The 12,746-nt window shown below is 38.9% G+C and overlaps 1 protein-coding gene across 6 annotated transcripts in view; it reads right to left on the bottom strand.

Moving 5' to 3' along the window:
* The window catches only part of APP (amyloid beta precursor protein), a 274,727-nt gene that overhangs the window by 150,275 nt on the left and 111,706 nt on the right, over nucleotides 1–12,746 (bottom strand). For all 6 annotated transcript variants that reach the window (XM_062206419.1, XM_062206429.1, XM_062206439.1 and 3 more), the window contains exons 4-5: nucleotides 6,741–6,853; nucleotides 5,027–5,220 (exon numbers count right to left, since the gene is read on the bottom strand). In XM_062206419.1, the coding sequence (XP_062062403.1) occupies nucleotides 5,027–5,220; nucleotides 6,741–6,853 (307 nt within the window). The remainder of the gene's footprint in view (nucleotides 1–5,026; nucleotides 5,221–6,740; nucleotides 6,854–12,746) is intronic.

Genomic DNA, 12,746 nt, shown 5'->3' with positions numbered 1-12,746 from the left:
GGATCAGTGGTGCGATGCCTCCGCCAGTTTTGCCCACTACCTCTGCCAGATGAGAAGGAAGGCACAGCTGTCTGCAGCGCTACAGGAACACTTCTTTAGAAGGAGGGGAGTGACCTGATATCCTAATTATGTTCACTTTACACCATGTCTTCCCCAATCTTAAAAGCATAAGCAGTTAAAAAATTCAAAATAATTCAGTGGTTAGACATCAGAACATATTGCTTGGGCTTCATAAAGTCTTAAAGTAGATAAATAGTTGTAAGAAATTTCATGTCATTTAGGGCTTTCCTGTCCAAATATCACAGCCACTAGCCACATACAACTACAGAACAATTGGAATGCGGCTAAGTTTGAAATGACATTTGCTGTGTTATGATGTACATTGCACTTTGGATGCTGAGGATGAAAGAAACAAAGAACTAAACAAAAGAAATATTGTGGATCATCTACTAATGACTTCTTCATATCAATTATATATCAAAATGATATTGGGATATACTTGTATTGGATTAAATAGGTTGCTAAAATTAAATTCATCTCTCTCTTAAAAAGCGGCTATTAGGGGCCGGTGCTGTGGTGCAGTGGGTTAACGCACTAGCCTGAAGCACTGGCATCCCATATGGGCACCAGTTCGAGACCTGGCTGCTCCACTTCCCATCCAGCTCTCTGCTATGGCCTGGGAAAGCAGTAGAAGATGGCCCAAGTCCTTGGGCTCCTGCACCCGTGTGGGAGACCTGGAGGAAGCTCCTGGCTTCAGATTGGTGCAGCTCCAGGTGTTGCAGCCATCTGGGAAGTGAACCAGCAGATGGAAGATCTCTCTGACTTTCAAATAAATAAATAAATAAGCAATTATTAGAAAGTATAAAAGTATATATGTATATTAGAATGCTATTAGATAGCTCTGTGCTAAAATGTGGGATATTCTCTAACATTCAATTATGGACCACAAAACCTTTACCAAAAGTTACAAAGACAATTTTTAAAACACAATTAAATCTGCTAATATTCATTGCAGACCTATATGGAAGATATACTAGGTATATAAACTGTAGTTTGGATTTTAACAAATAGAAAGAGGTATGATGACAACTGACTGGATGAGAAGATACAGTTTGGGTGAATCTTCCAAAAAGAATACAAAGGCAAGGCAAGGCAAGCATAGGTGAGCAAATCCTTTGGAAAGACTTAAAAAGGATGCATCATTTCACATGAAAATTATGATATATGTATATATAGGATTTTGACAGGCTGTGATAAGATGTCAAGAGCATGGAGTAGAATTTTCTGGGAATATAGTGGAGGAAGTCTAGGCAAGGGGGTAGGAGGAGCACCAATGCCGGGTAATGGGAGTGAAGTCAATGTATGAATGAATCCTATAAACATACAAAAAAACAAGGATATTAGAAACAAGGAGGGCCTTGATATAATATAGGGAAATCAAAGAAGTTAGTCTGGTAGGAGATAAATGATGATCTTAGTTCAGGCATTACCAGGTCAGGAAACAGCAGGTTCATAGGTAGGGGTGGACAGGGCAATGATAAGGAAGATGGAAAAGACAAGAAGAAGAGAGGAGGAGGTGGCCAGGAGTCTGAGAACCCAGAGAGATCATAATCACAAAAAGTGCAACAGGAAACAAAAGGAGGGAAGAAAGCACAAGGGAAGTTGAGATAGAAGGGAGATCCACTAATTTATTCAACAAACACATGCCCACCAAATGTCAAGTTGCAGAAGTTCACAAAGGATGATAGTGAGAGGTCATCTGCCGAGCTTGATGGCTGCGGATGCTGGGAACCAAGGAGACTGGAGTCGGCTTGGATCAGCTGCTATGTGGAAGATGATAGGCCTTCAGGTAGGGATAATTAGGTGCTTCTGGTAACATTAAGACCCCAGCTGATGTTACAGTATGAATAAGATATGGAATTAGCTGGTTGGGTTATGTGTCTTGAAACATCAACCTTAGAAAATCCAGAAGCAATTAAAAGAAGAAATTAATTTTCCTCCAATATGGAGAGCTGACAATACATTTAGAAAATGTAACGGACATTAGCAAGTTCAGGATGTTCAATAGAATGTGAAAATGGTTACCCAATGATTCTGAGCTGGTTAGAAAGAGGAGCCAAAAGGAAGGGAAACTGCGGATGACAAGTCTAAATTAGGATGAAAGAAGAGCAAAATGTAGTAAGACCTGGCCAGTGTTTCAGGTGTAAGATCAGAGAGATTGTGGTCACACACTCAGAGAGAAAGATCCTAGCTGTAAACCCTAAGGTACAGTGTTTCTAAGGATGACAGAGTCCAAGGGATGCCTTTGTTGCAGGTGACTGCAATGCAGTAGGAATGAAGGCAACTAGAAGGTAGGGTGACCAGATGATCCTGTTTGCCTTGGTCTCTCAATTACTGACTGTGGACTTAGTGTTCTGTCTTATTTGGAAAATAAATTGGCTGCCACAGTAGTAGGCAATACAGTAAATTAAAAGAAAATAAAATTAAAAAAAATATAGTATTCTATAGTTTGATGATTGTAACAGTGAGGACAGTACACTAGAGAGATGGCGATCACAGAAACTACAGTTAGTGAATGACAGTAATTAATAACCCAGGGATCAAGGTCAGAGTGAGAAGCCCTATGGGTCTGTTTCTAGGAATGGTTAGAAGGCAGGTAGGAGATGAAAGGGCCACTGATGAAGAGGGTTTCTAAGACACAATGCCAGTAATGCTTTCAATTAAGTCACTAAGTTAGAAGGAGTGTTGGAGGACAAGATTAAGACATATCAGTCTCTCCAATGAACAGGTTTCACAATATAAATAAAACGTGTTAGATGAGACCGGGAGTCTAGGAAAAGCCTGTCACTCTCGAATAACACAGTAATACTCAGTTTTCATTTTTAATTCAGTCTTTTGTATGTGAATGATCATATGTGGCAGGTCACCACCACAGATACAGGGTTATAAGAACATATCTAGCTCCTTAAAAACTGTAATGAGCGTGGTGCCTTTTCATTTTCTCACCATTATGTAGGTTTGTTTCTTCAGTACACAGTCAATTAAGTAATGGGAAAGTATATCAAGGATCCAATAGCCAATGAACAAAGAAAATGGTGCCAAGAATTTATTTTTTCAAAAAGTCACTCTGGCAATAAACCCAAACCAATAGGCATTCTACATCTGGCACATGGAATACAGGTGTGGGAAACCAACCATGGCATGGGACCCAAGGGATTAATTTCATGGAAGAAAGTTCCAAAGCATTCCCACTGACAAACCCCACTGATCATCCCCTGGGAGGAGGACTTATAGCATTTAACTTTCAAGTTTTGCAAACACAGAGAAATATTTCCAAGCATACAGTTTCTTTCTTTCTTGGTTCTTCTAATCCTTTGAAATTTGTTGATTGTTTACCTTTCTGCCACCTACACTGAATAGATATAATTCCTAAATTCGTAGGAAATATATTACATACTCATGCACAAAATCCATGCCTGAAGTCAGAAAACTTTGTATTAATTACTGCCAGTCTTACAATTCTTATTTATTGTTCTGTGTGGAAATCTGTAACAGCAGGAGACATCTAAGAGAATTCTGAGGACAAATTAAAGAGAACAATCACCTGTTTTTGAATGACACAGCAAGCAATCAATCAACCACTGATCCAGATGGTATTTCTCAAAGATTCTGACTTTATAATTTTAGAATTTCAATATAGATAATTTCCTTCTAGTAAAATTAGATAATGTTATGAGATTAAGATTGCAAAGAAAAAGAGGTGGAATCAAGAAAACTAAGTTCAAGACAGTTAAAGAACTTTAGCAAATATCTAAGATGATAAATAGCACCAGCAACAAAATACTCAAAACAACAAAAACTCAAAAACCTGTGTTTCTGTAAGCAAAAAATTTACCTTGACATAATGATTAACAAAATAATCCCAGAATACTGTTTAAAGATCTTCCACTTTGACTATGACCCTGTCAGAATAAGATCAAAGTCAGCGAACTCTAAAGGCTTCCATAGCCTTGGCAACTCATGACTAGAGCCTAGGGAGATTACTGACGCCATAAACAAGAGTGTCAAATTGTTAAGTCAGCAACAGGAGTCACTGTGTACTTACATCCCATGTGGGATCTGTCCTTAATGTGTTGTCTAATGTGCAGTGATGCTATAACTAGTACTGAAACAGTATTTTTACACTTTGTGTCTCTGTGTGGGTACAAACTGATGAGATCTTTACTAATTATATACTGAATCGATCTTCTGTATATAAAGAGAATTGGAAATGAAAAAAAAAAAAAAACCTGGTGTTAAATTGGAAATGGCATAGAAAATTAATTAATTTTTTTAAAAAAATATTATGTAGGATCTCTGTCTTTAATGTGCTGTACACTGTTATTTAATGCTATAACTAGTACTCCAACAGTATTTTTTTCACTTTGTGTTGCTATATGGGGGCAAACTGTTGAAATCGTTACTTAATATATACTAAACTGATCTTCTGTATATAAAGAGAATTTAAAATGAATCTTGATGTGAATGGAAGGGGAGAGGGAGCGGGAAAGGGGAGGGTTGTGGTGGGAGGGAAGTTATGGGAGGGGGGAGCCATTGTAACCCATAAGCTGTACTTTGGAAATTTATATTCATTAAATAAAAGTTTAATAAATGGGAAAAAATTAAAAAATAAATAAATAAAACAAAACAAAACAAACAAAAAAAATGATATTCCTAAATTTCAAACCAAAACAGAACACCATATCATTCACTGTAGACTTCAATTTCCTTTTAGAACTACTTGTTAGTAATCTACAATATCACTGGGATTCTGATCCCAATTCTTGAGCTTAAAATAAAATAGTCAAAATTAACACTGTGATGACCCATCAATTATATTAAAATATTGTAGCTGGACTTCAGGATGAGTCCTAACAGCAGACTTTGACAGGAATGGGCAGACATGTTTTAGTGAGCAACACACAGGTGCATTTACAGAACACGTAAAAAGTTTGGGCACCTAGCAGTGAACCCAAAGCCACCTCACCTCCCGTCTGCATAGTCGGTGTCCGCTCCGCCCCACCACACATCTGAGTCATCCTCCTCTGCATCGGCGGAATCGACATTGTCACTCTCTTCAGCCAGTGGGCAACACACGAACTCAACACCTCGGAACTTGTCGATCCCACAGGGCAGCAGCATGCCGTAGTCATGCAAGTTAGTGCTCTTCTCACTGCACGTCTGCAGAGGCAAGGAGAAAGGGTGAGGTGCGACAGACAGGCTTCATCCTGAGAAAACCCCAACTAGCACAACCAACATACAGATGTAAGATATTAGGAGCCAACTCTACAATGGAAAGGATCATCGCTTTTTGGTGGATTTACAACACGGTTTCCTTAGCATAGTTACTTTGGAACACAAGTTGTTTTTTTTTTTTTTTAATTCATGTTCAAGAACATGAAGTTATATGACAGAGGTTTCTAATATCTTTTAGAACAGAAAATAACAGAGAAATAACATGTAGAAGACACCTGCTGTTCTGAATAAACACCAAAGAATCCAGGCTTTCTAGCTTTATTTACGTTATGAGGAAGCCATGAAGGCTCATGAAAATCCTATCACGCTCACCTCCATTACAGGTGGAAATTTCTCTCCCTTGAGTCTGCCTCACTTTCCAAGTAACTATCCTGGGAAAAGAAGGAATTATCCTCCATAGCCAGGATGAGTTAGAACTCACAGGAGCTAAAGATTTCTCCTTCAGGAGAAAGTTTTGCTCTTTGGGGATTTGTACAAATCTGGATTAACATAAAGCTCTGAAGGCATCCACTGGTGATAAAGGGTATCTTAGTAACTCAGCACACACAGGTATACCAGGAAACCATTACAAAATGTATTTCAACCGCATGGGAATGAGTCATTTTTGTTCATAGTAATACAGAGTCTTATTGGGGGGGAAGCGCTGAAAAAAATGACAAATGGAGCTATCAGATGGATAGCTGGACTTCAAATTGTTTGGTTTGCATAGCAAGCTCTTTGATCTACAAGAACAATTTTTGAAGCTGGTAACTCCACAAAGGGCATTTCAAGCTAACTGTCATATGTTTCTTATTGGTTGAGCCAAAAGTAGAGGGTAGCAAATGGCTAGGTTTGATGCCACAGACTCACCCACTAGAAAAATAAAGATGGCCTCATGACCTAGCAAATACAAAACTGAATGGTGCAACTTAGAAATGGAATTCTAACTGTAGGTTTTGAGCTGTTATTGCACAAGCTACTTCTGCTAATGTGCATTCTGGGAGGCAGCAGATGATGGTTCAAATGCTTAGGGCCTTGCCACATATGGGAGATGGGGAATACATTCTGGGCTCCTGGCTTTGGCTTGGGCCAGCCCTGGCTATTGCAGGCATTTGAGGAGTAAACTAGCATATGGACGATCTCCCAGCGTCTGTCTCTCTGTCTTTGCCTTTCAAATAAAATGAAAAAAAATTTTTTTTTAAAAAATACACACCATGGGCTCTATTTTTGACTATTTAAAACCATTTATATGTAGGGGCAGGAGGTAAATGGGAACTCTTTATACTTTCTGTTCAATTTCATTGTGAGCCTAAAATTTCTTTAAAGTCTACTAAAAATAAGATTGTAGATTTTTTTTCAAAGAACTTATCAACATAGCTATCACCTCAAAAATCGCTCTCAAGTGTCATTAGTAAATCCCCAGGAAATCCGCACTCTGAACTAAGAAGGAACCCACGGCCTGGTACCTCTTTGGCGACAGTGTGCCAGTGAAGATGGGTCTCACAAACGTCCATCCTCTCCTGGTGTAAGAACTTGCACTTGTCAGGAACAAGGAGGGCATCGCTCACAAACTCACCGACTGAAAGAAAGGAAAATCACTTTGTGTCACTCTGTCTACACCACAGCGATCTGACATAGTCACGGTTGTCAAGGCGAAGTGGGTCAGACCAGATTCAGAGAAGTGATACAGCTCCTCAATACCTAAGCACTGGAGCAAAACTAGCACTTTTAGGTTGCTTCCTTAAGCATGGTAACACATAAAACTTGACACTGCCTAGGTAACTGCTTGAACAGAATCAAGTAAGCCATTGCTCACGTCTCTTGAATTGTCTACCTTTATTTGAATCTGCTTCTGACGATATGAATTTCAGTTTTTTACTTCCAAAGCAACAAAGAAACCTATATACACATATTTTTATATATAATCTATATAACACACATATATGACATTATGTCAATTATGAAAACCGCTTCTTAGACTTTTGCTATGTTACAAAAATGTACAGTATGCAAATCTTTTCTAGGTATTGTTATACCTAGGTATTGTGTATAAAGGCTATAACTCATATTCATGTACAAAAAATTGAATGTAGTCCCATGAGGTAAGGACAATATATCTCCTGTTTACTATTATACCTCCAAAACGTAATCACATTGAATGGATGGATGGATGGATGCGTAGGTAGGTGAGTGGATAGATGCATGCATGGATGGACAGAAGAACAGTTGGCTAGGTGGGTAGATGGATGGCAAAAGGCTTTTCTAAATGAGTGTGGTGAGATTATGAAAGTGGGAGACTAATCAGGAAACCACCACAATCTTTCAGGCAAGGCATGCAAGAACAAATTTAAACCTATAACTACAGCTAAGCAAGGAACATGGGTTGTTTACACACCAGCAAAGACAGATATGAATTTTTTTTCATTGTTTACCATATGATATTTTTCTAAAATGTAACATAAAGAATGATAAATGTTAAGAATGGGAAGGAAAAAAAAACTTTCAATCTCTTTATATGAAAAGATTTCAACAAAACTTATGTAGAGGCCAGTGTTGTGGCTTAGCAGGCAAAGTCACCACCTAGGACGCTGGCATCCCATACAGGTGCCAGTTCAAGTGTCGTCTGCTCCACTTCTGATCCAGCTCTCTGCTAATGTGCCCAAGAAAGCAGTGAAAGATGGTCTGAGTGCTTGGGCCTTTGCACCCATGTGGGAGACCTGGAAGAAGCTCTTGGCTCCTAGCTTCAGATCAGCCCAGCCTTTGACACTGTAGCCATTTGGGGGAGTGAATCAGCAGATGGAGGATCTCTTTCTCTCTTTCTGTAACTGTGTCTTTCAAATAAATAAAATAAATCTTAAAAAAAGTATGCGTTTCTATCAGCTCAAATATGCTAAGATGTCATATGATATATGAGTACCTGTTTTCATAAATTAGCATGTAGAAAAAAATCTAAGCAAATGATATGGCAGAAAAAGTCCTGCATCTTGTCATTCTTAAATGGTTTAAAACGATCAATGCCGACAGCATTATGGTGTGTGTCACAGGGCATATAAAATATGAGAATGGAAAAGAAAGGTAATCTCAGCCAGAATTCACACACCTTTTCTGGATGGATGAGGTCAGGCACTAAATCCTAGCTGCTTGGAGGCTACTTGATAACCTGTAGCATCCCAAATGCAGAGGCTACAGGGGGACACAGCGACCAATGGCCTGAAGATGCCTGGCCATGTATTAGTTCTGGTCAGCCTTTTTAGCAGAAATTCAAAATGCTAAGTGATGCATTTCTATTTTATAAGTAATTATTGGAAGGATTAAATGCCTAGCTCAGAGCTATTAATATTAGATTAGTTTTTGAGAAGATTAGCAGATACAGGAAACCTTCAACCTTGGCCTACACCAGATAATAGGGGCCAAACAACAAAGCCAAATGCATCTTATTTCACTTGCCCTTAGTCAGTCTGCTCGGGACCAGATCATGACACAAAGTCAACTGGAAGATATTTACTCCAGAAAAATGTAATACTCCTCTAAGGCACAGGCACTGCATTAATCACACTGGAACAACTGCCCGTTGTTTTTAAAAAGAGACACTGTATTTTTAACTTGGAAAACATTTAGTATTGTAAATATGGTCTTAAGTTTCTAATCTCACACAGAGTTTAGAAATATGAGTCCCCTAGAGTGAGACTGCTTTTTAAAAGGATTAATACTGGCTATTTCATAATCCCAAGACTAATGATAAATTGGGAAATTCACTGTACTTACACATTAAAATAAAATTTAGCAATGGAAAACACTAATTATATTACTTTCAAAACTGATAAAACATACTAGAATATTATCCATCAAAACACAAAAATATGTTAAAAATTTTGAAATAAGATTAAAAGTAGTAAAATATATAATGAAGCTTTTTTTTACAAACTGGCTTAGCTTAGCATGGTTAGTGTTTTCTCTTTTCAATCTAAGAGAATTTAAAAAAAAAATACATACTGGGCAAGGGGTATATGAGAATTCTCTGTATTTCCCTGCCCAATTTTACAATGAACTTAAACCTGGTCTAAAAAAATGAAATTTATCAATCAGTATATAGCTGGAACCACGTACACTTACAGTTTTAAAACAAACCTCTGTCTACTTGTTTGATCTTTCAAAAAATTCTTAACAAAATTCAGGTGAAGGAAACCAAAGGTCAAAACAAATTATTCTAATGAGAAATCGAGTTCCTGTTTAGGAAATCTGTTACCATGTAGTTTTTTTTGTAATATACATTTCCCATGAACCTTCTAAAGACCCCTTATACGCAAGGATTTCAAAAATTTTTGTACTAAAATAAACTTATTTTTAATTACATTTTGCACAAATTTTATGAAGTACCCCTGTACATCATACATATTTATGGATAACCATACAATCTGGCTTCTTTTTCAATAATTCACATTTTACATTTAAAACACACATACACATTCAAATTGAAAGGGAGTCTTCAAAGCTAATGAACAAAATCTGGATTTGTTTTCTTGGCTAAACCATCCTGGCAAGATGAACAAGGAAGCTGGCATCAATAGGGACTCTGCAGGCTTCCATCCACAGGCTCTTTGGTGGTCTTTGAGGATCATCTCGCTCAAATTACCTCATTGTGCAACAAGGAGAGAAAGAACCCAAGTCAAGTGCTTGCCCACAGAGCCAACTGGCAGTAGATCTGGGCCGAAAATCCAGGTCTCCAGTCTCTGCATCCAACAGTGGTAACCCAACTCATGCATTCAAACGCTAGACAAAGTGGCTTAATTGGCCAATTTCCTTCGCTTTTATAAAAGCAGATTCACTTTTAGACTGTGAACTCCTTTAATGTTATCATCTACGGGATGGTAAATTTGACAAGAAAACTAGAAAAATTAGCTAGCAAGCCATATAAAACAGTTGGGAATACACTCAGTAGCACAGAATAGAATACATGTTAAACAGTGGCTTGCAGCACACGGTGGGGATTATCTGCCTCATGGAAGAAGTGATACTGAGACTGGGTTGCTGAATCTTTCCCTTGACGCCATCAGGAACAGGCTACTCCTATCTTTCTGGATTGCCATCCTTAACATGTTGGCTTTTGTCCTCATGCCTTGTGGTCACAAAAGGGCCAGAGAAACTTAACACTTCATGTTCAAATTCCAGCAGAAAGCAGGAAGAACAGGCCAAGGGTTGGTGGTTTCCTGATTGTGTTTCCCATAGTGAAGCTTTGCTGTGTTATCTGGAAGGGATATCCTCCCTAGGGACTCTTACAACATCATGCATGCCTTAACTATGTGATCTGACCACACTGGGCTCAAGGGAAACTGTAGAAATATTTTCAGTTGAGCCTACAGTCTCCCTGAACACACAAATCTAGACTTTGCTTTGAAAAGGACAAGTGGGAGTGCAGCAGAGTCCCTTCAGGGGGGAATTTAAGGATAGGAATGCTGCTTCTTTATGCTGCTTTTCTAAAGACAGGGAATTCCAGAAAGAAGACAAAATTGAGAATACAGAATTCAGAGTATAAAGTACTCCAACTAAAACCAAAGGGACTTCTCCAAACCATCAGAGAGATGTAAAGAGAAAGAGAAACGTTTCTAAAAATGTTGAGACTGCTGAACTTTTGAGTCAGAGTTAGTTTGATTGAATAGATGGATTTAAAAGATTTCAGAGTCATATAGAGATTTTCAAGGCACAGAGACCTCGGATTTGAAAATGTCATTAAAAAAAAAAGATGTTTTTATGAGACAGCAAATAAAAGTATTGTCAGCCAGAATTATGAGAACGGAAGGACCAAAAATGTCTGAGGCCTTTAGGCTTCTGCCCAAAGCGTGCCCTCCATTCTTTCTCTCCTGAAGGAGGCAGGCGTTGGGTGTGGCAGTGAAGCAGCCAGTTCGGATGTCAGCCTCCCATACTGGAGTGCCTGGGTTCAAATCCCGGCTCTGCTCCTGATTCCAACTTCCTGCTAAAGCACACCCTGCAAGGTAACAGCTACGGCTTCAAGTACCTGGATACCTACCACCCGTGTCAGAGACCAGGTAGAGCTCCTAGCTCAGGCTCGCTTAGGCACAGCCAATTGTAGGCATTTTGAGGATGGGTGCTCTTGTCTCCAGAGTACAATTATTAACATCTTGAAAAGAGTTAAAGATGACTCAGAAAAGGAAGTAAGATGTTCTGGCTACTGAATCGCTTGAGAAATGGCAAAGTTTCAGTTTCCTTGTCCCTTGGGCGCAGATCTGGCTGTAAGCATGAGATATGGGCAGTTTCCATAACTCTGACCTCTGTGCCTGGTACCACCCTAAGTAATTCACATGCAGTTTTTCCCATCATCTTTAGAATTCCACACTGAGGCAGCTACAGCAATCTCACTTTAATTTCCAAGACAAGAAGGTAAGACTGAGAGGACGCATAACCAGGCAAAGTTAACACACATAGTAGATGCCAGAGCTGGGAGAATTAGCAATTTTGTGGCTTTTAAAAAACCATGGGGCAGGATAACAATTCTAATTATGCTATACACATGCATTAAAATCAAGCAATTAAGAAAATGGATGGTGGGAGCAAGGTTTCTCAGGGTGGGCATGAGAAATTTATAGAGAAGCAAGGGAAGGCAGTGGAACAATCCATGGGGTAATGAACTAGAGTTGAAGATATCAGGATGAACTCACATTTAGATTAATACAGATACAAATAATCACAATATCCACAATGAACTCAGTGCCCAGAACAAAAGTATTCAATGAATTATAATTATCATAACTGTTATCTCTCTTCCAAGCATCCATTTAGCAGTAACCACTGTTTCTCATATTCATAATAATCAGTCATAAGAATCACAATAGCTACTTTTCATTATTTCCTGAAGACCTACTGTGTACCCACTGAGAGGGATGGGGTTTTATTTCCACTATTTTATCACTATCGAGTTGCAGCCTCATAAGCCTATGATGTGATGAATGAATAACAGTGGTCCACAGAGTGCTATAGTGCAGAATTGATGACTCAGAGAGATCAATGCTTTCAACTTTTGCACCAGGTGCTGGTCCTGGCTGAGACAGGTGGTTCCCTGAATAAAACAGAGTGCCTCTTAGATTATAATAAATATTATGGAGATGAAGCTGAGAAAGGGGATAGGGATTTTTTTCTACACGTTGGAATTTTATAATGGGGGGACATTCATCAAGTGAAGACTCAAAGAGAGGGCACAAACGATCAGAATATTCTAGCTGAAGGAAGCCAAACACACAGGTCCTGAGGCACAAACTTGCCAAGTGGGTCACAGAAGAGCAAGATCAGAGCTGAAAAAGGCGGAATGGTGCAGAGGAGGTTGACAGCAGAGCCCAGGGCCAATATGTGAGGCTGGCCTGATGCACCGTCAACACTCTGCCCAGTATTCTGAGTCATGTGGATGTCTGGTCTGGTTTTCTCAGCAAATTATCTTTGCCCTAGAGGTCAAGATTAGGAGA

Source organism: Lepus europaeus, chromosome 2, assembly GCF_033115175.1.
Source record: "Lepus europaeus isolate LE1 chromosome 2, mLepTim1.pri, whole genome shotgun sequence".
NCBI classification, from domain to species: Eukaryota; Metazoa; Chordata; class Mammalia; order Lagomorpha; family Leporidae; genus Lepus; species Lepus europaeus.
The sequence above is the reverse complement of the archived record's forward strand: the minus strand, read 5'-3'. Positions and strand labels throughout refer to the sequence as shown.